The 23,572-nt window shown below is 45.7% G+C and overlaps 1 protein-coding gene across 3 annotated transcripts; it reads left to right on the top strand.

Annotated features, from left to right (window-relative positions):
- VARS1 (valyl-tRNA synthetase 1) lies at nucleotides 1-23,565 on the top strand. Of its 3 annotated transcripts, none has more exons than XM_007483565.3 (30): nucleotides 1-5,608; nucleotides 6,389-6,818; nucleotides 8,077-8,211; nucleotides 8,405-8,543; nucleotides 10,158-10,282; nucleotides 10,378-10,462; nucleotides 10,879-10,979; nucleotides 11,164-11,291; nucleotides 11,663-11,827; nucleotides 12,365-12,446; nucleotides 13,751-13,870; nucleotides 14,019-14,127; nucleotides 14,207-14,301; nucleotides 14,788-14,878; nucleotides 15,258-15,382; nucleotides 15,604-15,707; nucleotides 15,804-15,962; nucleotides 16,071-16,161; nucleotides 16,570-16,675; nucleotides 16,773-16,843; nucleotides 17,069-17,194; nucleotides 17,683-17,787; nucleotides 18,337-18,405; nucleotides 19,263-19,341; nucleotides 19,531-19,658; nucleotides 20,027-20,182; nucleotides 21,077-21,283; nucleotides 21,411-21,522; nucleotides 21,730-22,055; nucleotides 23,409-23,565. In XM_007483565.3, the coding sequence occupies exons 2-30, from the start codon at nucleotides 6,432-6,434 to the stop codon at nucleotides 23,475-23,477; spliced, it is 3,795 nt and encodes a 1,264-aa protein (XP_007483627.1). In that variant the 5' UTR covers nucleotides 1-5,608; nucleotides 6,389-6,431; the 3' UTR covers nucleotides 23,478-23,565. The 3 variants fall into 3 exon arrangements, with proteins under 3 accessions (XP_007483627.1, XP_016286449.1, XP_001368890.1); XM_016430963.2 differs by having other exon boundaries at nucleotides 1-5,637; XM_001368853.4 differs by lacking the exon at nucleotides 1-5,608 and adding an exon at nucleotides 5,731-6,308.
- Nucleotides 23,566-23,572: the final 7 nt, after the last annotated feature.

The raw sequence follows: 23,572 nt of genomic DNA, 5'->3' as shown, positions 1-23,572 counted from the left end.
AATTAGTTTTTGGTTTATTAAATACAGTTATATATTACAATTATACATTTTTGTTGTTTAAACTATAAATATCATGAAATTATGGGTTTTTTTCTCGAAGTGACACATCAACTGAGTTATGCTGGGTTTTTTGGTGAATCTTGACACACCAAGCTCAAAAGTTTGCCCATCACTGGCCTAGCCCTTACCACTCTTCTGCCTTAGAACTGTAAGGATAATTTTAGCGTTGTGACCTAAATATATTTAGTTATTGGTTGCCATGGGATATCCCAAATAATAAAATACCTAAGTCAGCTGGAAATTATGGTGATTTTAATTAATATAGAGGAAAGAAATTAAGAAAGAGAGAGAGAGAGAGAGAGAGAGAGGAAAGAGTTAATTTAACTGCTCCAGCTGAGGCTGAGCCAGGCAGGAAGTCAAGGCCTTGGCCAAGGGGACCTCCCCTGAGTCGAGGAAAAAGGAGTCAGTCTTATCACTCACCATGTGACTGTCTCAAGCTGTCTGAGGGAGTTCCTCCAGGCTCAAGTTCTAGGATCAAGCTGGCACCCAGGCCTACTCATAGGAAGTTACCAGCCAGAACCATCTCTCCGGGGAAAGAGACTAAAGAAAGGAAGTGATGCACCCTATATAGATGGTTTTACATCACTTTCCTGCATCTTATCTGTACCAATGGTGGCTTAGCTTGACTTATGTAAAGTTCACAAGACATTCCTGATTCTGTCAGAGCAAGTATCTCCATTGTTACAATCAGGAGGTAGGTAAATCAAATCTTCACAATCCCCCTCATGATCATTGGGAGACTAGTCTTCCCATTGATCATTTAACATAATCAACTTGTAGTCCTAAAATACTTCTAACTACAGATGTATACAATATTCAATTTCTAAGAGAAAATTACAATAGTTAGGGAGGAATAGAAAAGAGAGAAAGCAAAATCAATGTTTTGCTAGGCACACTGACAAAAAGCCAAATTAGGGGCAGTCCCCTTTGGCATAAAAGTGTACATTTACAATAAATGTTCAATCAAACTTCAGTTCAATCAACCATACCCAAAGTTCATTCTTGATCTTGATGTAGTGTAGGTTTTCTGGCATCTTTCTGCAATAGTGCGTTCTCTGGATTTAGGAGTTAGCAAGCTTCTTCCTTGAAGATCTTTCTTGAACAAAATTTTGAAATCTTGGATTTTTATTAAAATACAGAACCAATACACAGTATTGATTCCAAGAAGAAAGTAAGGGTTTTTAAAAAATAAATAAATAAAAATAACCACAGCCACCACACAGAGCCAAGCAGTCAAACGCTGGGGACTGTCTCTGAGAGAATCACCCTCTAAATGATTCCCCAAAGAACAATAGAACTTGGGGACTTATATACCTTTGGGGAACTAAGGACTAGGATGTATAATTGATTGGCTTTACAATGGCTAGAAGGAAATGAGAAATCCAACACAGGATTATCAGGGAGAGGCTGATGCTTTACAATAGATAATAAAGAGTTCACCAAGGGCTCAGCTTCCTGGGAAAGGGCTTTAACACAAAGGGAGAAATTACCAGGACAAAAGGGTCTGCTAGTTCCACTAACTAGAACCTCTAAATCCTTAAAGTCTATTATTCAATCTGAAATGGCTAAGTCAGAAACCTCCCAGAGAATTCTCAAGGGAACAGGCAAATTTGGGGTCTCTAGATTTCAAGTGTAGAGATACAGCTCTGCATATAATTCTCAAGTGGGTTTGAATCACCGGTGGAGGGAAGCTAGAAGCTGGAAAGTTATGGGTTAAACTTACAGGCTAGAGAAAGTAAGCCATAGAAGGAGTAGAAAGAGAGAAAAGGAACAAAAGGACAAAACTTTAGTGTGGTCTTGCTATGTCAGCAGTCGGCTCTTCCTCCTTAGATGGTCAGAGAGAGAGAGCTTGACTGAGCTGAACTGATTTTATTGAGGACTGTAGGAATGGAGGTTGCAGAATGTCAATCAAAAACAGTCAGCACATCAGAAGTTTTAACAAGTTAATGTCAAAGTCAAAAGAGCAGATGATAACACAATAGATCACCAGGTATCTGGGACAGAACCCTTTTCCTTTCTGGCACCAGCTTATCCAGATGCAAATGTAAGTCTTTGACATTACAAAGCAATTTTAGAACTAGTCAGCTAGCTTACAAATTGCAGATAAAAGTTGAAGTTTAATTTCTAAGTTTCACAAAATTTAAGACCCAACCAATTTAAGGATTCAGAAATCAATCATGTGAAATATTAGAAATATATCCATAAGTCTGGTCCATTAGCACTTTGCTCATTAGAGTCAGCTTTTGAATACATCTTTAATACATTAATGATTCGTTTATAACTGAAACCCTACATTAAGCTGCTACAAAATTGGGGTTTCCAGATTTTCAAGTTCACAAAGGTCAGTCTGGGATTCCACTTACGGTATTTTCCCCAAGGGACAGGGGCAAACTTGGAGTTCCTAAAAACCCAGTTGACATTGTCAACATGGAAATATAGAGATCCCCAGTTTATTTAGTTTGAGTATAGAAACCTCAGGTTTTGACCTTGTCACAGGAGAGGTTTCCCCCTGAGGGAAGGTCCCTCTTCACCAGACAGTGAACTTCCTGGTAGTTTGGGTGCAAACAGCTAATCCCATCCAATATTAAGCATCCCTTTTGTCCCAATGGTTTCTTCCCCTAGGCTAATGTCCATTACCAAGGTGGCCCAGCCCTGGGTTTGGTCTTTCCCTTTTGTGTCCATTTGAGGGCACCAGCCCCTCACTCTTATTCCTGTCTGGAACTCCTCATTTTCCTTTCTCACCATAGTAAAGTCAATCAACTGTCCCTCTAATCCTAAAGCCCCCAGGTCATCTAGAGTGGTATATAGGTTCCCCAAGTTCTTTTGTTCCTTGGAGTCCATCCTGAGTCCTTGGCACTCCCAGGGGCTAGTGACCAGGGCGTCTTGACTCTGTGCAGTCTTGGGAAACAGCTCTGTTGTCGCATTAGTAGCGCTAAACCCTTTTCCCTTGATTAAAGAGTGATTTTTGACTATTTAATAGTTCTGCGTTTTTTCAAGTTGACAACATGGGCCTGGAGTCAAGAAGAGTTTAAATCCAGCCTCAGATACTTCCTAGTTGTCTGACCCTGGGGAAGTCACTTAATCTTATTTGCCTCAGTTTCCTCATCTGTAAAATTAACTGGAGAAAGAAATGGCAAACCATTCCAATATCTTTGCCAAGGAAACCTCAAAAGGGATTGTAGTGTTGGACACAACTGAAAAACAACTAAACTCTGTGATCCACGATGAAGGCTTTTTTTCTGTTCTGAATATAACACTCCATCTCCCAACTCTTGGCATTTGTCTGGTTGTCTCCCATGCACTCTTTTCTTGCTAATCTTTGCCTCTTAGCTTCTCTTTCTTTCAAGCCTTAGCTAAAGTCCCATCATCTGCAAGAAACCTTTCCTTAGGCTTCTCAAGTACCTTTCTCTGAGATTTGCCTGTAGTCTTCCTCTTCACCCCCAAGACAGCTTCTTGAGAACAATGACTTTGCCTTCCTTTGTATCCCTAGACCTTAGCCAAGTACAAATGGTAGATGCTTTAAAAAAAAAAGATACTTTAGTATCATTTCCAAGGCAGAAGAGTTGTAAGGGCTAGGTGATTGGTGTTAAGTGACTTGCCCAGGGTCATACAACTAGGAAATATTTGAGGCCACATTTGAACCCAGGATCACCTTTGTGGTGAAAATTTATCACACTATTACAAAACTTAGCTAAATAATAGGTTTATTGAGAGGAGGCCAGTCTCCCAATCAAGCCAGACCCTGGTCAAGATCAGAACCAGAGACCCTGAGCCTCAGGAGATGGCCTAAAAAGGCCAAATTATACATAGCAATCTGTCTTAAAAGGCAGACTTGAATATAAAATTTTTTACATGGATAGATTTTGCAAGTGCTGAATAAGTCATATTGAATAAGTATTTTTTTAAATCACCATAGGTGATAACTTTATGGCTATTATTATCTGCTGACAACAGTTAGATGGATGACATGACCGGCATTTGTACCAGAGATACATTTGGACCCAAGAGCAGCCCCTCTACCTCCTGTCTTAGGATCTTGCAACAGGAGATGGTGGGCTTGTTTGGAACTTTTGGGTTTAATGTCAAAAAGCTTATCAGCAAGATTTGATACCACCCTTAAACTGTATTTTCTTAAGCTAATGTTTATAATTCATATGAAGCAAACTATTACCTGTGTTATCATAAAGACTAATACTATTATACTCATAAAAAGAGAGTAGTAGAGGATTTTACATGCACTTTTCTCCTGACTTAGCTTTCTATCCATTGAACCACCTACCTGTCCCTTAATAAATGCTTCTTGACCCTCCCCTTTCAGACAGCCAGTCTTTTTAAAATCTGGACAATTCCAATAGCCTAATTGGCCCTGATATACAGTCTCACTTCAGTATATCTTCCACACAGCTGTCAAACTGAAAACTCCAAAGGATCATATGTTAAGTGGGTGCTCAAGAAATCAATGTCTTCCCCAACAACTGTAGGAGAAAATTCTTTCTCTGTATTTAAAGCCTTCCACGATCTGGTAACAACTCCTTTCTGCCATGCTGATAACACATTATTTCCACACCCGTGCACTCAGCATTTCAGTCAAAACTGTCCTAGGTGACATTCCTGGGTCACTCCCTCCTTGAGCTACTCAATACTTTTGCACTAGATGCCCCGCATCCTGGTAGAGATGACCTCCTTTCTCGATTCCATCAAACTCCCTTCAAGTCTCTCAGCTCAAGTACTGCCTCCTTCAAGAGACCTCTCTGATTCTCCAGTAGTGCTACTCCCATCCCAGGCCTCCTCCACTCCCTCATCGCTGTACACTTATTTTGTATATAATATCTTCTTTTTTGTTTGTCTCTCTGTACTCTGCTCTCATTTTTTATTTGTATACCTAAAGTGTCTCATGTCAGGCACTTAATGAATTCTTGTTGATTTATCTGCTTGAGCTTTACTTAATAATTCTCCCTATAGTGGGAGTCCAGTTGTGCGACCAGGAAATCCAAAACCTGCCCCCGTAGGAGGGTATACTATAGGCCAGGGGGCTGGTGTAGGTCCAGGGGGTCGACCTAGACAAAGGCCCACAACTCTGGCTGAAAGAGGGACTCACGAAACACAAGGGCAGGTCTAAGCCCCAGCCTCCGGCGATTGTTGAATGAGCGCCCCACCCCCTCCAACACCTTGAGGCTTGTGCTGTTCTGGAGGCCGCCGGATCCCGAGCCTCACCCTCAGGACCCGACGCCCGTCCCACTCCCCTACCTCTGCCTCAAACAATCCCCGAGCACCCCAACGTGGGTCGGGTCCCCTTCTAGGCACCAGTCCTATTCACCACCGCCATCCCTGCCCCATCCCCATCCCCATCCTACCAGGATCTTTGTTCTCTTTTCCATCAGGCACCAGATCAAACAGCTATGAACCCAGGGGTCCTCCAAAGATTCCGGAAGTGCTGGTCTGTCACAAAGGCGACGAGACACGTGGAGGAAGTCGCTGCTTGGGCCGGAGCTGGTGTTCCCTAGTAGCCGGGGAGGACCCCGGGCTATTGCCGCCGCGCCCCCACAGGGTACGGCTCTACCATCCCTGAAGCTCATGGTCAGCCGCTTCCTTTCTCCTAAGGCCCTTCTCCAGCCTAGACAGCTGGGAAGTTGTGGGCCACCCTGCGCACCCATCCACCCTCATCCCCTTGCCCACCCTCCCCATGGTCCAGAGATGAAGTTGTCATCCCCTTCTTTCCCTTATCCCTGACCCAACTGATGACCATATTATCGCCGAATAGTCTCCCCTCCTCCCCTCCTCTCCTCCTCCCCTCCTCCCTTCGTTGCCTGGACGCTAAATAGTCCCAATTTCCCAACACTTGGTTCCTCCAGAGAAGTGATCACCATCCTGACTCCTACCCTCACCCCACTTCATTTTGTGTTCATCACAAAGACTTATTATCCATCCTTTCCCCTCTAAACCTTTCTCTGTCAAGGTAATACAGAGATGGGATTTAAGTCTCTTCTTCCAACATCACCATCTCTATTACTAGGGGCAGTTGGGACCCATAAGGAAGTATAGGATAGGATGGATCCTTGATATCTGACACTCAGAATCTTTAGTCAAAACCGGTTTTTCCCCCCCTCATGCCTACTGTTTCATTATCTGCACCTCCTCCAATATCACATCCTTTTTCTTTTTCATTTATCTGTACGAGATGGGAAGTTGGCAATAAGGTCTGCTGAGTAGGATAGCCTTTAGGCTTAGTTTTGTCTGGCATTTACTTGGTAGGTCTCCATTCTGTTTTCTTTGAAATCCCCTTGTATTCTGCCCTCCCCTTAAGTCTTATTTCTTTATCTTTTCCCAGGTCTCTCCTAGTGTGGCAGAGGATCCTGCCACATACAGGGACGATGTCCATCCTATATGTCTCTCCTCACCCTGATGCCTTCCCTAGCCTCCGGGCCCTTATTGCTGCTCGATATGGAGAATCTGGCCCTGGCCCTGGGTGGGGAGGGCCCCCTCCTCGGGTTTGCCTCCAGCCACCCCCTACCAGTGGAAGTTGCATCCCCCCACCTCGTCTGCCAGTCCTAGAACAAGGACCAGGGGGCCTAAGAGTGTGGGGAGCAGCAGCTGTTGCTCAGCTGCTGTGGCCTGCAGGGATGGGAGGTCCTGGAGGGAGCCGGGGAGCTACTCTTGTCCAGCAGTGGGTCAGCTATGCTGATGGAGAGCTTGTGCCTGCTGCCTGTGGGGCCACACTGCCTGCTTTAGGACTTCGGAATCCAACTCAAGATCCTCAGGTGAAGAGGGATCATGGGAGGAAATTGGGGATATGATAGGGAAATAAGAAAATTTAAAGAACTAGAGGTGGGTCATGGAAAGAACAGGAGATGGTAAGTCAAGTGGAGTGAAAAGAATGCTGGATTTGGAATTGGAAGATTTAGGGAGTCCCAGAACTGCCATTTCTCCCTGCTCAGGGTAAGATAATGGTGTGACCTCAAACATTATCTCACCTTTCTGAGACAGAGATTATTCAAGTGGTGGTACTTATAGAGGATTTATAGGATTATTTTGAGGCCCAAAGGATATTACATTTATGTGTATGTGTGCACACACATATGTACAAACTTGCTTTATAAGCCTCAAAATCTTCTACAAATAGAAACCATAAAAACAATTTTTTTTTGCCAAGACTTATGATTTCATTTGGGCCAGATACGCCTGGTGTAGAAATTCCATACACTAACGCAGTTGAACAAACTTTTAGTCATAGTTACTATTATTGTGGCTTGTTAATGGAATTTTAGAATTAGACAAAAGAGGACAGACAAATTGAAAATCATGAGTAAACCTTAATTTGAAGAATGAGGGGAGAGACTAAGTGATGAGGGAGTTATGGAGAAAAGAAAAATTAAATGGGGAGGAGGTACCAAGATCAGAATGAGAAATTAGAAAAGTGATTTCTGGAGAGCATTAAGAAAGGAATTAATAGCAGAGACTAAAATGGGGGTGAATCCTTGGAGGAGAGAAGGAAAATAATAATAGCTTATTGTGGCATTTCAGTGTTTCAACATTTCACATTATCTCAGTTGGTTTTCACAACAGTGTTGTAAGCTAGGTACTTTAATCTATTATTAGGCCCATTTTACCTAGAGTAAACATTAAAGCAGCTAATGACTTGCCTGTGGTCAAGAGGATAGCTACATGGTGCAATGGATTGAGTACTTGGGGTAGATAGAGTGCTGGACCTGAAGTCAAGAAGTTTGCTCTTCCTGAGTTCAAATCAGGTCTCACTTATTAGCTATTTGACCCTGGACAAGTCACTTAACCCTGTTTGCCTCAGTTGCCTCATCTGTCAGATGAGCTAAAGAAAGAAATGGCAAATCATTAATAATATCTTTGCCAAGAAAACCAAACCCAAATGAGGTCATGAAGAGTTGGATGAGACTAAAAAGTCACCAGACTGAACAGTGGTCTTGAGGTATTCTGAATGGGATTTGAACTCAAATTTCTTTTGACTACCTCCCTTTTCACCTCCTGTTTGTTTCTTCTTCTCAGGCAGCTTTGGGAGCCCTAGGACGGGCACTGGGCCCATTGGAGGAGAGACTGAGATTGCATACCTACTTGGCAGGGGAAGCCCCCACTTTGGCTGACCTGGCAGCTGTTACAGCCCTTCTACTTCCATTCCGCTATGTAAGCCGCCCTGGGGTGGGCCAAGGAAAAGGAATGGTTGAAAGGGAGGAACCAGACTTAGGAGGGAGTGGAATAAAAAAATCAAGTGTCAGAGCAGTGGATAGAGACTAAGGAGGGGAATTTCTGTGTAGTCTGAGTAGAGGGGTATGCTGTACCTTCTTTCATCCATCCCTCTATACCTTTTCCTACCTAGGTTCTAGACCCTCCTGCTCGATGGGCTTGGGGTAATGTGAGCCGCTGGTTCATGACATGTGTCCAGCAACCAGAATTTCGAGCTGTGTTAGGGGAAGTGTCCCTGTGCTCAGGGATACGGCCTATCCCACAGCAACCAGGTAAGGATAGCAGAGGGAGAAGCCAAGTAGAGCAAAGAATCATAGAATCATATTTAGAGTTAGAAAGGATCTTGGAAGCTATTTAGCCTAACTCATTTTACAAGTGAGGAAACTTAGGCCGATTGAGATTAAGTAAAAGCCCTATGATTCAAAATCTGTTGTTCTCTCTACTATTCTATGTAGCTTTCTCAAGGATACCCAGTTCCCATCTTCTATAAAGCTCACTTTCTATCTTTGATTTATAAATGGGAAAGGAATTGTAGAGAACTGGAGCTCTAAAGCTGGGGTCCCCAAACTTTTTTACACAGGGGTCTAGTTCACTGTCCCTCAGACCATTGGAGGGCCAAACTATAAAAAAAACTATGAACAAATCCCTGTGCACACTACTGGAGGTGGTTCTGGGCCTGTGACACTGTATATTGCTGTCTGGGATAGCGGAGGCTACAGCGCTGGCTTCGATGGGCCTGTCAAACCTTGCACAGGCCCATCACTGGCAGCAGTATACACAGTACGGAATTCCCTTCCTCCAGATCACCATTCACCATGCTGACGCCATTGTGCAGCCACATAATCCTTTGCATGGCGCCTCGTTTCTCATTCAATTACTCTCCGAATAAGGTGCCACACAAAGGATTAAGTCACTGGAAGTAGTACTATACCTGAGCGACACCACGCTTTGCAGTGCCACCACATATAGTACTCCAGGAGCACAGGATGCATTCGCCAATGACCACTGATCACCAATGAAAGTGGTGCCCCTTCTGGAAGTACAGTGGGGGGTCAGATAAATGACCTCAGGGGGCCACAGTTTGGGGACCCCTGCAGAGGATGAGGAGAGAAGTCGTGTAAAGATTCAGGGAGGAGAGAAGTGGTGTGAAAATTCATGGATAAGGGCATCCAAGTGACTTAGTAGATAGCACCAGGCCTGGAGTCAGAAAGATCTGTGTTCAAATCTGGATTCACACATTTCCTGTGAGACACTGGGCAGGTCACTTAACCCTAATTGCCTCACCTTTGCCATTCTTCTGTCTTAGAATTGATACTAAGATAGAAAGTAAAGATTTAAAAAAAAGATTCAAGGTCAGTGATTGAGCAAGAGGTGAAATAGTCAAGGCATAGAGGAGGAAGTGATGATCAAGATGGTATTAGGCCACTGACTGTGAACCTTTTAGAGTCAGAGTGCCAAGCCCTGCCCCTGTCTCAACCCCCTAGACCACTTGGGAGGGAGGATGCAGTCCCATTGGGCTACTGGCATTGGAATGTCCTCAGCTTGTGTAGAGAGGGGGAGGGGAGGGACCTGAGGACTCTACTCCCCTCTAGCTCTGCCACCTGTGAGCCACTCACCTTACCCCTTGTGTACTCCAATTGGACTGCTGGGCGTGAAAAAAATGTCATCAGGCATAATGGAGAGGGGGAGGGGAGCAGCTCTGCCTTTTTAGTAATGAACCCTGGAGTGGGGAGTAGGGTGGCTGAGTGTCCACAGAGAGCAAGCACTCTGTATGCCATCCTTGGCACCCATGCGATAGATTCGCCATCACTATAATAAGCTGACATTTTCTGAAATAAGAAGCTACTTTCGGTAGAGGCTCTCAGAGGGTTGAACCCTTTTCTCAGGCACTGAGGCTTCTGGGCCCCCCAAGACTGCAGCCCAGCTGAAAAAGGAAGCAAAGAAGCGGGAGAAACTAGAGAAATTTCAACAGAAGCAAAAGAACCAGCTACATCAGCCACCCCCTGGGGAGGTGAGGAGTTGGGAGAAAAGGAGGTAGAAGATGGAGGTGGGGGAGGGGAGGGTGCCCTGAGACAGAGTCTAAATCATCTTTTCTTTTCCATACAGAAAAAGCTGAAAATTGAGAAGAAAGAGAAACGGGACCCTGGGGTCATAACTTATGACATCCCCACCCCACCAGGGGAGAAGAAAGGTATTGAGCAGGGGGAGGAGAAAGACATAGCAACATCCCTGCTTGATCTTTTTGATGCTGTCCTTCCCTGTGACTCCTAAACTAATATCTCTCTTTTACTATATGCCTTTTATCTGGGGATAAAGAGAAGTAGCATGTCATAGTGTAGAGACAGTTGGACTCAGATTCAGGAAGACTGGATTCAAGGCCTGCCCTGGACACATACTGGGTACATGATCCTGGGCCAGGCATTTTACCTATTGCTGCTCTAGGCAGCTCTCATAAGCCTATACGTTGCAGAGAGGCTGCTGACTTGCATTGCTAGTAGGAGAGTGTTCCTATAGCACTGAAATCAGAAGAGTTTCATCCTTTATCCCTATCCTTATCACTATCCCCTGTTGCTCTGTGACCTTTCTGACTCTCTTCTTCCCCCTTAGATGTCAGTGGCCCCATGCCTGACTCCTATAGCCCCCAGTATGTTGAGGCTGCATGGTACTCATGGTGGGAGAATAAAGGATTCTTCAAACCAGAGTATGGGGTAAGCATATGGCTGAATATTGTTTCCTTCAGAGGAATGTGGGCTAAAATGGAAGGCCAAGAGAGAACAGAGGGCTGTGGGGTTAGATATTGGGATCAAAAAGGTGAGTATTAGCTGGGGGATAGCCAGAGCCTAGGAAGGCTAGAAAATCTGAAGGTAGCATATCCCTTCCTATCCCCCTTAGCGTGCTAGTCTGACGGAGCCTAATCCTCGGGGTACCTTCATGATGTGCATACCTCCTCCCAACGTGACAGGATCCCTGCACCTTGGTCATGCCCTCACTAATGCCATCCAGGACTCACTGACCCGATGGTGAGTCCCTTCTCTTACCTCCAAAGACTCTTTCTTTGTCCATTGTCTCCTTTTCCTTCCCTTGTTGATCTTATAATTTAGTTCTAATTTATGCCTCTTGGAATAGCCTTGGGGATCTTTATAATAGGCTTCTTTGTTTTCTTAGTAGTTTAGAGGGTCCCTTCTGTGACAGGTATTGATACAGTCTGGCCATTCCTTCAACCTCTGATTCCCTTTTTTTTCTATTTGGTCCACTTGCCTTCTATTTCTGGGCTTCCCTGCCTTGTCAATATTACCAAGTTTCTTTATTGGACTCTTGATTCTTTTCATTCTTAATGAGGCCATACAATTGCTAAAACATCACATCCCACATTCTACCCTAACTCTTCTAGGCACCGAATGAGAGGAGAGACAACTTTGTGGAATCCAGGCTGTGACCATGCTGGTATCGCCACACAGGTGGTAGTAGAGAAGAAGCTATGGCGGGAACGTGGGATGAGCCGCCACCAGCTTGGTAGAGAGGCCTTCCTTCGAGAGGTCTGGAAATGGAAAAATGAGTGAGTGCACAACACTCATCCATTTCTTTGCACAGATGGAGTGTCAGGGTCAGGGAGGAGTATCAGCCTCCATATTCTTTCCATAGAAGAACTTTGATGACCTGAGTTCTCCCTACTTCAAGTCAATGATATGGGGACTAGGTTGTTATTGATTTCATGATGGAGAATGGAGAGGCATGTGGGAGGGGGAAAGAGAGAGAAAATGTGTGTTTGTGTGTGTGTGTGTGTGTGTGTGTGTGAGAGAGAGAGAGAGAGAGAGAGAGAGAGAGAGAGAGAGAGAAGGAGGTGAGAGATAGAGAGGGAGAGAGGTGGAGAGAAAAAGTTTGAGAGAGAGACAGGGAGAATGAAAAGGAGAGAGAGAAGGCAGGAGAGAGGAAGAGAGATGGAGAGAGAGAAAATGTGTATGAGAGACAGAGAGAGAGGGAGAGAGAATATGTTAGTTCTCTGCAGCCAGAGAAGACATGAGGATTTATCAAGAATTAAGGTGGGGCAGTGACCAACCTTTTTTCCAAAGCTTTTTTCTTCATTTATTCCTAGGAAGGGAGACAGAATTTACCATCAGCTAAAGAAGCTTGGGGGCTCCTTGGACTGGGATCGAGCTTGTTTCACCATGGACCCTGTGAGTATAGAGGTTGTCCCTGGAGGATTAGGATCAGGAACTAAGAATTCCCTAGGTTTGATAACCCAACAGCATCATTAGTGTATCATTCAGTCCTTAATTATGTTCAGTCCTGCTTTCTGTTGCCTTCAGCACTGTGAGCTAACTGCAGGGAGAGAAAAATGGAGATACTATCCCTGCTTTTAAGGATCTTACAAAGAACCCACGGTAAGGGGAGGTGGTGGCAGTGGCAACCATGTTGGGACATGTAGCTGTGGCTGTGCACCCTAATGATCCCCGATACCAAGGAAAAGGCACAGTCTCTTGCCAACCAACCCATCTACCCATAGGTATTATTTATTAGATACAACCTCTTGTATTCTTATTCATGGGGTTTCCTGAAGGAGCCTGCAGGTACAGTGGAAATAGTAAGGGACAGTGCAATGTTAGCCTATAAAGATATTTCTTTTTAAAATGAATAAATAAATAACAATAACACAAGGTCTTTATAACAAAGTGTCTTTAATCATGGTCAAAACGACTGCAATCTGGGTTCTCCCACAGCACCATGGTACTCTAGGGGTTTCCCCAGATTTGCCTTTTTTCATGGGTTGGGTTTTTTTTTTTTTTTGGCAGTAGCATCAAGTCCAGACTCTTCTGCCTGGTTTTCAAGGACCTGCCTTTGTCTTCCATTCCTCCTGGGATTGTAAAATTTAGAATTGGAAGAGAACTCAGAGATCATCTGGTCTACCTGCTTCATTTGATATATGAGGAAATTGAAGCCCAGAGAAATTACAGGATCATAGATTTAGAACTGGAAGGGATCTTACTGGCCATTTTATCCAATCCCCACATTTTACAGATGAAGAAACTAAGGCTCAGGGAGATTAAATGAAATTTGTTCATGGCCCAAAGAAGGGCAAAGTCAGGAATCCACTCATGTCTCCTGGTTCCAGGTCTCAGTACCTTTTCTTGTCAGGCTGGGCTCCTCAGTGTCCCTAAGACATCAAATGTATTCTTTAAACAGTATTGCACTGTTATGTGCAGATAGAATCATTGCTGCTCTAGGAAATACACACTTCTCTCATTCTAGCCATTCTTGTTGTAGCCTTACAGATGGGGATAGGTGATTTGTGTCCCAGAGTAAAGCTGAAATCCATTGCCCATAAAGTAAAGAAGACGTCAACTCTAAGCATATGTGGGAGTAGCCAGATCCCCAACAGAGTTTTCTTTTTCCCTTCTACAGGGTTCCCTCCCTCACCTTCTCCCTAGAAGGAAAGGATTCTTCTCCTTAATTCTTGTGTTCCCATTTCATCCTTTTCTAGAAACTCTCAGCAGCTGTGACAGAAGCTTTTGTCCGCCTCCATAATGATGGTGTCATTTATCGGAGTACCCGCCTCGTCAACTGGTCCTGTAGTCTCAACTCTGCTATCTCTGACATTGAAGTGCGTGGTATTCCCAGGAAGATTTCTGATTCTCTCCAGGCTAGCTCCTGGCTCCCTTTCATTGCCCTCATTTGTCCATTCAGTCAATTTCCTATTATGTCAAGCTACTTTTCTAATTGCTCCCATCTTTACCCTGGTTTTTCTACAGGTAGATAAGAAGGAGCTGTCAGGCCGAACCCTGCTTTCTGTCCCAGGCTATGAGGAGAAGGTGGAATTTGGGGTCATTGTTTCTTTTGCCTACAAGATAGAAGATTCAGGTAGGGTCCAGGAACACCAGGGTTCTCTGTCCCAACATAAAATGCAGAGCCTAAATCTTCCTTCATCTTCTTTTTCCAGAGAGCAATGAGGAGGTCGTGGTAGCAACTACTCGTATTGAGACTATGTTGGGAGATGTAGCTGTGGCAGTACACCCTAATGATCCTAGATACCAGGTAAAGGGCAGATTTTCTCACCAACTCACTCCTAACTTCTCTATTAAGTGCAACCTCTGTGTTAGCTAGGCCACCTGAACAAGGTAGAAGCACAATAATCCCTGTTCTTCAGAAGCAATTGGAATGAATTTATCTCAAGAAGAGGGAGCTGTGGGTAGGAGGAGTTCAGAGGAGAAGATTCACATAAAACCCAAAGCTGCTTACTTCTCAGTGGACCCAAGACAGACCTGGAGGAGGTTCTAAGAAAGATGGACAGAGTAGAATTTTCCCTAGACATGAAAAAGGCTGAGAATGTTGACTAAGGATATAGATCCATTCTCTAGAAGTCCTTTGGGGATTTAGGGACAGTCCCAGTCTGAGGCCTACATTAGAGAGGGATACCTATGTTCTCTTGGACTCCCCCTCAGGCTTCTGGGCTGGAGGGACCTTGGGACCAAGCCTGGGTGGTATTGCTGATCTTTTCTCTCCTGCTCCCTTGGCTCTCAGCACCTCCGGGGAAAGAGTGTTATGCACCCATTCCTCCTTCGAAGCCTTCCTATTATCTTTGATGAGTTTGTGGACATGGAGTTTGGCACTGGTAAGTTTGGGGAGAACTAGGGAGGAATAGATGGTTTTTTCTCCAATCTTCTTCAGCAACAAGGGTGATAGAAGGCCTTCTTTATGTGTTTTGGGTATTATCACTCCTGCTTTGTAACGAATATACATTACTGATTCTAATGTGTAATATATGTTTGTGGATTAAGGGAATGGGCACCCATGATATTCCTCCATTCCCTGTTTCTCCAGAGAATAGAGAAAATAGATTTGTTTAGAGCAGGAGCTTTCATGGAGATTTGTAGAAGGCTCTTCTTTCAGTGTCTCTTCTGAGAGTACGGGTAGCTACAATTGTTTGGGACTAGGACCCTCTGATTCTTGGCAACTGATCCAGTGATGCCAATGTTTTCCCCTGTCACTAGGTGCTGTAAAAATCACACCAGCCCATGATCAGAATGACTATGAGGTTGGTCAAAGGCACAAACTTGAGGCAGTGAGCATCATGGACCATCGAGGCAACCTCATTAATGTTCCTCCTCCCTTTCTGGTGAGGAAGGTTGAGGAGTGGCATGACTGGGGGTAGGGTGGCAAGTCTTAACAGAGTAGGAACCATAGGGAGAAAGGGAGAAGAGAAGAAAGCCCCCTAAGTGTGTGGCTAGACATAAAGGAAGGTTAAGTTTGGGGATGAGGGCTGTTAGAACCCTGTGGGCTGTGGAAGGGGTGCCTCCTCCTAGGACTCCTGAATGTGACCTTTCTCCCCCCTTGTAGGGCCTGCCTCGGTTTGAGGCAAGGAAGGCAGTGTTAGCAGCCCTAAAAGACAAGGGACTGTTCCGGGAAGTGAAGGACAATCCAATGGTGGTACCTTTGTGCAAGTAAGAGAGAAGCTTTCAGCTAGAGGTTGGGAAAGGAAGGGCAGATCTCCAGGAAAAAGGATCTCTCCTCATGTGGCATTTATCTCCTTTCTGTAGCCGATCCAAGGATGTAGTTGAACCCCTCCTTAAGCCCCAGTGGTATGTGAGATGTGGGGAGATGGCCCAGGCAGCCAGTGCAGCTGTAACACGAGGTGACCTTAAGATACTGCCTGAGGTCCATCAGAAAATATGGCATATCTGGATGGACAACATCAGGTTTGTGCGAGGGAGAACTAGAGGAGGGGAAGGGGAAAAGATTTAGTCAGGAAAGGAGCCCCTCCTTCTGACTGCACTTTCTCCCTCCTTCCCTCTTTCTCTCCACAGAGACTGGTGTATCTCCCGGCAGCTATGGTGGGGTCACCGAATTCCAGCCTACTTTGTCACTGTTAATGACCCTGCAGTGCCCCCTGGGGAGGTGAAAGACTTGGACTTGGGGTTTCTTGAGGGAGAGGAGAGGGAAGAATTTTTTGGGCAAGGAAAGTCTGAGACTAGGGAACTAGATTCTGACATATGTACCCAGAGACAGCCTTCTAGATTCTGGGGGTGGGGAGGAGACAAGCAAGGGGGAGGGAAGTCGAAGGGGAGCTGACAAAGTGGAAACGGATCCTTTTGGGAGAAGAATTAGGGAAACAAAAATCTATATTTCAAGGTCCTTGAGGAGAATGAAAACATGGGGGAGGGAGATGGGATGAAGTCTGGGGTTCCCATAGCTGGGGCAGGGCAGTTTCCCACATTCCAGTGAAGGAATGGAGAATGAGTATCATCTAAGGAAAGTCAGGTACTGAGAGTATCAGAGTAACATTTCTTCTTACTCTGGGGCTAGGATCCTGATGGTCGGTATTGGGTGAGTGGCCGAAACGAGGAGGAGGCAAGGGAGAAGGCAGCCAAGGAGTTTGGAGTGCCCCCAGACAAAATTAGCCTCTCACAGGGTAAGGGGGAATACGGGGGATCCTGAAGGGGAGGACTATGGTAGAGCCAGACTTCCTTTTTCTAGTTTGATTATTGACCTTGATTTCTTCTTTCCAGATGAGGATGTCTTAGACACATGGTTCTCCTCTGGCCTCTTTCCTTTTTCCATATTAGGATGGCCCAACCAGGTATGGAAAATTAAGGTCTGAAACATGGCCCCAAAGGACTTATAGGGGAAAATAGTGGCTTCTGGTAAAAGGAACTTGGGACTTGAAAAGTTGGGGCATAGGTTGGTAAGAATGGAAGGGTAGGTACTGGTTATGAGGGAAATAGACAGGGGAACCAGATGTCTTTGTCCTTGACCTTTGCACCTCAGAAACCTTGGACCCTGTTGTGTTCTACCTTCCCTTCAGACAGAGGACCTGAGTATTTTCTACCCAGGAACCCTGCTAGAGACAGGACATGACATCTTATTCTTCTGGGTAGCCCGCATGGTGATGCTAGGTCTGAAGCTAACAGGGAAGCTGCCCTTCAAAGAGGTAGGAACAATGAGTCTTTTCTAGGTTAAATTGGAGCTTCTGGCACTAGGTCCCTTACCCCCCACCCTACCCCCCCACCTCCCCCAACTCTGCCCACCACTAGGGAGTTCCATCTTTAACCTAGGTTAACCCTCAGTGCCAGCATTACCCTTCTCCCCCACAAATACCATTCCACAAAGGATATTTCTAAAATGTTTGACATCTGCTTCGAGGACTTCCATTGGGACACTTGGCACCATGACCCCCAGAATCTCCAAACCATCTACCTGATTCTTGGGAAAGGATGGGGTCTGAAGGTTAAGCCAGAGAGTAGACTACCAGAAGCTTATGGAGAAGTAAGCTAGGCTGCATGGAGAACTGAGTCAAGGATCATGGGGGTAGAGTGTTTCTATCCTTTAAGACTGTTAGGAGTAGGAAGAAAAAAGCCATCTGACTCAAGGGACTCCTTACTACCTCCCTTCTCTTACCCTTTTCCAATGTCCCCACAGGTTTATCTTCATGCCCTCGTCAGAGATGCCCATGGACGGAAAATGAGTAAATCACTTGGCAATGTCATTGACCCCCTGGATGTCATCAGTGGGCTCTCCCTGCAGGTAGGATTTAAGGGCCTGGAAAATGGAGTGCATAGGATTTTAGAGAACCTAGGGAAAAATCTCTCAATTTAGAGTCTGAATTGGTTTAACTAGTTGGCTAGTACCTAAATAAGTAGATGTGTGTCTGTGTATATGCACATACATATAGATAGATAACTGCATTTCAGTTTCATTTGTCTCCTTGTAGTATACTGGCTATTTTTTTTTAAAACCCTTACCTTCTGTCTTAGAACCAATATTGTGGGGCAGCAGGGTTTAAGTGACTTTCCCAGCATCACACAACTAGGAAGTGTCTTGAGGCCAGTTTTGAACCCAGGACCTCCTGTCTCTGGACCTGGCTATCAAACCACTGAGCCACCTAGTTGCCCTGTAGGTATTTTATTTTTTTTTTTTAATTTTATTTAAAAACTATTCTGAGAAGGGGTCCATAAGCTTCACCAGACTGCCAGAGGAATCAATGACAAATGATAGGTTAAGATCCCTATTCTAGGGAATTCCTGTACCCTCTGTGCCAAGTTTCTTTGATCACTCTCTGTCATCTCTACCTAGGGACTTCATGACCAGTTACTGAACAGCAATCTTGACCCCAGTGAAATGGAGAAAGCCAAGGAAGGGCAGGTATGGGGTCTTAGAGGATGGGGAAGAGAGCATGTGCCTGCTGAAAAATTTGGGAGTGGGGTGGGGATGGATATATCTGTAATCTTCTGAGGAGATACAGGAAACAAAGGGTTAGGGAGTAGAAATGGGGAAGGAACTTGAGAGTATTAAACCCTAGGAGGAAAAAAGGGGTAGAAGAAGGAGAGTGTTATACTGGATCTATAGAGTGCTGACTTTGGAATCTAAAGGGGTTGGGTACTGATCATTCAATGGAATGAGACTCAGCCTCTGCCTTTTATCTTTGGATAAACCCCCTTATGTCTATGGGCCCTTCCTGCATGTTGGCTCTTGTGGCTAAAAGAAACAGATAATGACAAACTCCATGTAAATATTTACTGGCCTTATGAACAAGAGCACAAGTCATGTAACCTCTAGGAAATGAAGGGGATGGACTAGATAGCCTCTAGTCAGCCATCCAGTCATACCTACTGTGTACTGGGTGGACATTGGTGATACAGATACAAAAAGTCAAACAATCCCTGTCTAAGGAGCTTACCTTCCAATCAGGTAGATAGCCGTTACATAGATGAGAATACAAATCAATATCACAGAATAAAAGACAAGGTATTTGGGAGAGGAAATCAGAAAAGACTTAGTGTAGGTGCTATTTAAATTGAAATTTTGAAGTGATGCTCTGAGATGGAGGGACATTGCAGAATTGAGGGGCAGTTAAAGATAGAGGGTCCAGGGTGAGGCACAGTGAAGGCCAGTTTTCCTTTCCTCTCTGAATCTATAATCACTTTGAGATAGAAGAAGAAATGAGAGCTTTTTGCAGGAGGATATCCGTTCTCTCTTGACAATCTGATCTCCCGTTGTAGAAGGCTGATTTTCCCAATGGAATCCCTGAGTGCGGCACAGATGCTCTCAGATTTGGACTTTGTGCTTACACTTCTCAGGGTATGACCTCACCAACCTGGCCAGCCCTCCCTGCCCTCCCAGAATGTGATTTAGGTTTGCCCGTGGACCTCCTGCAGTCTTCTCTGGGGCCCTAGCAGTGGGGGTGGGGGATGATGGACAGAAAACCTTGGGGGGGGGGGAGCACCGAATCCCAATTTCTCCTTTGCTCATTCTTTTCTGTCTCCCCAGGCCGGGACATTAACCTGGATGTGAACCGAATCCTTGGATATCGTCATTTCTGTAACAAGCTCTGGAATGCCACCAAGTTTGCCCTTAGGGCACTGGGAGATGGATTTGTGCCCTCACCTACTCCCCAAGTAAGGGACCTCAGGGGGCTCTCCTCAAATAAAGCTGAATCCATACTAGGTCATACTTGGGTGTGTTGGGGTTTCTGAAAACAAGAATACAGGACAGCCAGACTGCTCATGAGCTAATCTTTCAACTCACCTTAAACCACTGAAACCAATTCCTTAAGATTCTATGAGTCTATGTGGTTCCTTACCTCAAACTAGGTAGAATCTTCTATAGGCCAGAATTAAATGGGATGAGGTTCTGTGAAGGATTGACCCCAAATATAGCAGTTTTAGCAGGTGCTAGCAGCCCAATGCATGTACTGTTCTGACACTTTCTCTGTCCCTGAGACCGGCATTCTTTCTGCTCAACTCCCCACCATCACTCCATGCAGGCCAGCAGTCAAGAGAGCTTGGCTGACCGCTGGATCAGGAGCCGTCTGAGTGAAGCTGTAGGGCTGAGCCATCAGGGTTTCCAGGCCTATGACTTCCCTACCATCACCACTGCCCAGTACAGCTTTTGGCTCTATGACCTCTGTAATGTCTACCTGGTAAGGATGGGGTTCTGGGATGTATCTTGATTGGGAGAGTGGGATGTGTTACCTCCCAGAACACCATTTGGGGGTGTTCCAGGCCTCATCAGACCTCAGAAGGTATCTTTCCCTGGTACCTAGACCTACAAAAGTAAAAGGACAGGGAACAACTAGGTGGCTCAGGGTAGAGGCAGAGATCCTGGGTTCAAATCTGGATTCAGATACTTCCACCAAGCTGGGTGACTCTGGGCAAGTCACTTACCCCAATTGCCCAGTCCTTATTGTTCTGCCTTGTAACTAATACAGAAGTATTGATTCTAAGATGGAAGGTGAGGATTTAAAAAAACAGTTAGAGGTGGTTAAGGGAAGAGGGGACAAGAGAGAAAAGGGGTTTTGGACTGGACCAATGCTAAATTGGGATCCCAGGTGAAGGAAAGCTATAACTGGCTCTCACCAAGACATCTTCATTGTTCTTGGAGGCTTATTTGGGAGCTCAGGGTTTCACAGGTGACATGTGTGACATAGTATGTGATAGGAAGAGCCTGCATATCAGGAGACATAGCTCACCATGAACCTCGAGAAATCCCTTCCTCTCACTATTATTCAAGTTTCTCTTACTTATTTAAAACTCTGACCATTCTTATACTTTCCATCTTAGAATGAATACTAAGTATTGTTTCTAAACCAGAACAGTAAGGGCTAGATGGGGTTACTTTGCCCAGGGTCACGCTGCTAGGAAGTGTCTGTGACCACATTGAACCTAGGACCTCCCATCTCTAGACTTGGCTCTCTATCCACTGAGCCAACTAACTGTCCCTAATTTCTCATATTTAAAGTGAAAATGCTTGACTAGGTAATCTCTGAGATCCTTCCAAATCTGACAGGCTCTCATTGGTCAATTTTGTTCCCCAGGAGTGCCTGAAACCTGTGCTCTCTGGGAAGGACCAAGTTGCAGCAGAGAGTGCCCGGCAGACCCTCTACACTTGCCTGGATGTGGGCCTGAGACTCCTCTCGCCCTTCATGCCCTTTGTGACTGAGGAGTTGTATCAGCGGCTGCCCCGCCGGGGGCCCCAGGCACCACCCAGCCTCTGTGTCACCCCCTACCCAGAGCCTGATGAGGTTCAAACTGACTCCAGAGCCCGAGAGGGAGTTGGGAGCCTGGTGTGGGAGCATGAAGGGGATCTGTCATGGAGAGCTGAAGGCTTATCTTCTATTTTCTGTCTCATGAATATTTTTTCCCTTATAGCTTTCCTGGAAGGATCCTGAGGCTGAGGCTGCCTTCGAGCTGGCACTCAGCATTACTCGGGCTGTGCGTTCTCTCCGAGCTGATTACAACCTCACCCGGAGCCAGCCTGAGTGTGAGAGACCCAACATATTTTCCTCCACCTCTGTCACTTCTAGGGCCCCTGGTACCCATCTCATCTACTAGTAGTGCTCCCTACTACTTTAGGGTGTCCAACCCCTGAGGCATCCTTTCTTGGTCCCTCTGCCAGCTCCTGCTCATGTCCCTCTGACTAAATGTGCAAGTATCTGGCCTCACCTCTTCCCTCTTTCTCCCATCACAGGTTTCCTGGAAGTGGCAGATGAAGCAACAGGAACACAGGCTTCTGCAGTGTCAGGCTATGTGCAAGCTCTCTCCAACACTGGGGCTGTGAATGTCCTTCTTCCTGGGTCCCCTGCCCCACAAGGCTGTGCCGTGGGCCTGGCCTCTGACCGATGCTCTGTCCACCTGCAACTTCAGGGGCTGGTGGATCCCACCCGAGAGTTGGCAAAGCTTCGGGCCAAACGAGGGGAAGCTGAACGTCAGGCCCAAAGGCTTCGGGAGCGTCGGGCTGTTCCCGACTATGCCACCAAGGTTCCCTCCCAAGTCCAGGAGTCTGAGGAGGCTAAGGTGTGTGGGTCTTTGGTGGCACTTTTCCACCCCACATTAATCCCCACTTCAGGGTTCAAGGCCATTTATCTTAGATTCCCTCTTGGTAAAAGGCCCCTGGCCCTATTCTTGGCCTGTCTGCTACCTCCTAGCTACCAACACCTATTTTTGTACTCAAGTCTCTCCCCTTCAGGGCCCATAGTAGAATAAGGATGCAGTTTCCAAAGTTTTTCCCATCTTTCCTGTAACATAAGCAAACACATAGCTCCTTTTCAGTTCCTAAGGGATTTTTTTACTGCCAGTAACTGTAAGAGAACTGGGAAGATTGTCTTCCCAACCTTGATCTAGTGTCCTGAGGACAGTCCTAGGAGGTTTCTAGACCTTCTCTTCCTGCCTGGGCTCTTGCACTAACATCTAATACATACAGTAAAAGATCTGCTCTAGAAAGGATCCCTCACGTTATAGATGAGGAAATATGTCTAGACAAGGAAAATATTTCAACAACAATAGTAGTAAGTCCCCTTTCTACAACTCAGCCCTCTGGGAAGTTAAGTTCAAAGAACTATGCTGGCTTTATGGATAAGGAACCTGAAGGCTCAGCACTTCATCAAGGTTACAGGGAAGCCAACACTGACAGAGTTAGCCCAGTGCTGTGTCTCTGTTTCTAAAGGAGGCCCAACATTGGGATATGAGAGACTTGGTAGGAGTTATGAGGGTGCTGACCTACACCGTGGGGCTGGGGAGAGCAGGATACCTTAGCTTCTCTGCATGGGTACCCTTTGGACGATGATAATCTACTTGGGGAGGTAATATAAACAGAAAGCAGAAAGAAAAGAAGGCAGTCCCTGTCTGTGGAACATAGGGGAGGCACCTATCTCTATCTTCCCACGAGAAACCCCAGTTCCCAGTCACTTGGGCCCCCCTGACTCAGGTGGCTTCCCTTATGCAGATGTATTAAAGGCATGATATGCACCTGAACAGATTGTGTCTGATATGGAGGGAAGTGGTGAGGTTGGAAGTCCTACTTTTTTCCTTCAAGGAGCTATCTCTGAGAGCTGTGGGGGGTGGGGAGGGTGTAGGGGACAGTGAAGAGAAAACTGGGACAGGATAGCAGGTGAGGCTCCACAGAGATCAATAATTGGGGTTAGACCTAAAAAAAGGGACAGGAAATTAATCATGGGAAAGCCCAAGCTGCTGGGAACATGAGTACAAGGTTTGGTCCCTGTACTATTTCTCTTGGTGTTTTTATTTTCTCTTCAGCTTCTCCCTGAATCCTCCCAGGGCTAGGGGGTTTGCCTGCATTTTGGAGACCAGGGAAATCTCCTTTGGTTCTTGGGGCTTTCACCCATTGCTCTTTCCCCTTCCCCTCCCCAGCTCCAGCAGACAGAGGCAGAACTGAAGAAGGTAGATGAAGCCATCGCCCTGTTTGAGAAGATGCTGTGAGACCTGGAGACATCTCCCCACCATCCTAACCTCCCATGATTGGGTGGAGTTGGGGTGACGCTGCAGCAATAAAATATTTTGGCACAAACCTGTAT

Source organism: Monodelphis domestica, chromosome 2, assembly GCF_027887165.1.
Source record: "Monodelphis domestica isolate mMonDom1 chromosome 2, mMonDom1.pri, whole genome shotgun sequence".
Classification (NCBI taxonomy): Eukaryota; Metazoa; Chordata; class Mammalia; order Didelphimorphia; family Didelphidae; genus Monodelphis; species Monodelphis domestica.
The sequence above is the reverse complement of the archived record's forward strand: the minus strand, read 5'-3'. Positions and strand labels throughout refer to the sequence as shown.

Excerpts from the sequence above, each read along its gene's own strand:
- VARS1 (XM_007483565.3), top strand. The coding sequence starts at position 6,432 with ATGTCCATCCTATATGTCTCTCCTCACCCTGATGCCTTCCCTAGCCTC. Across the intron at positions 8,212-8,404 it reads TTCTACTTCCATTCCGCTAT|GTTCTAGACCCTCCTGCTCG; the intron begins GTAAGCCGCCCT and ends TTTCCTACCTAG. Across the intron at positions 10,980-11,163 it reads TCTTCAAACCAGAGTATGGG|CGTGCTAGTCTGACGGAGCC; the intron begins GTAAGCATATGG and ends TATCCCCCTTAG.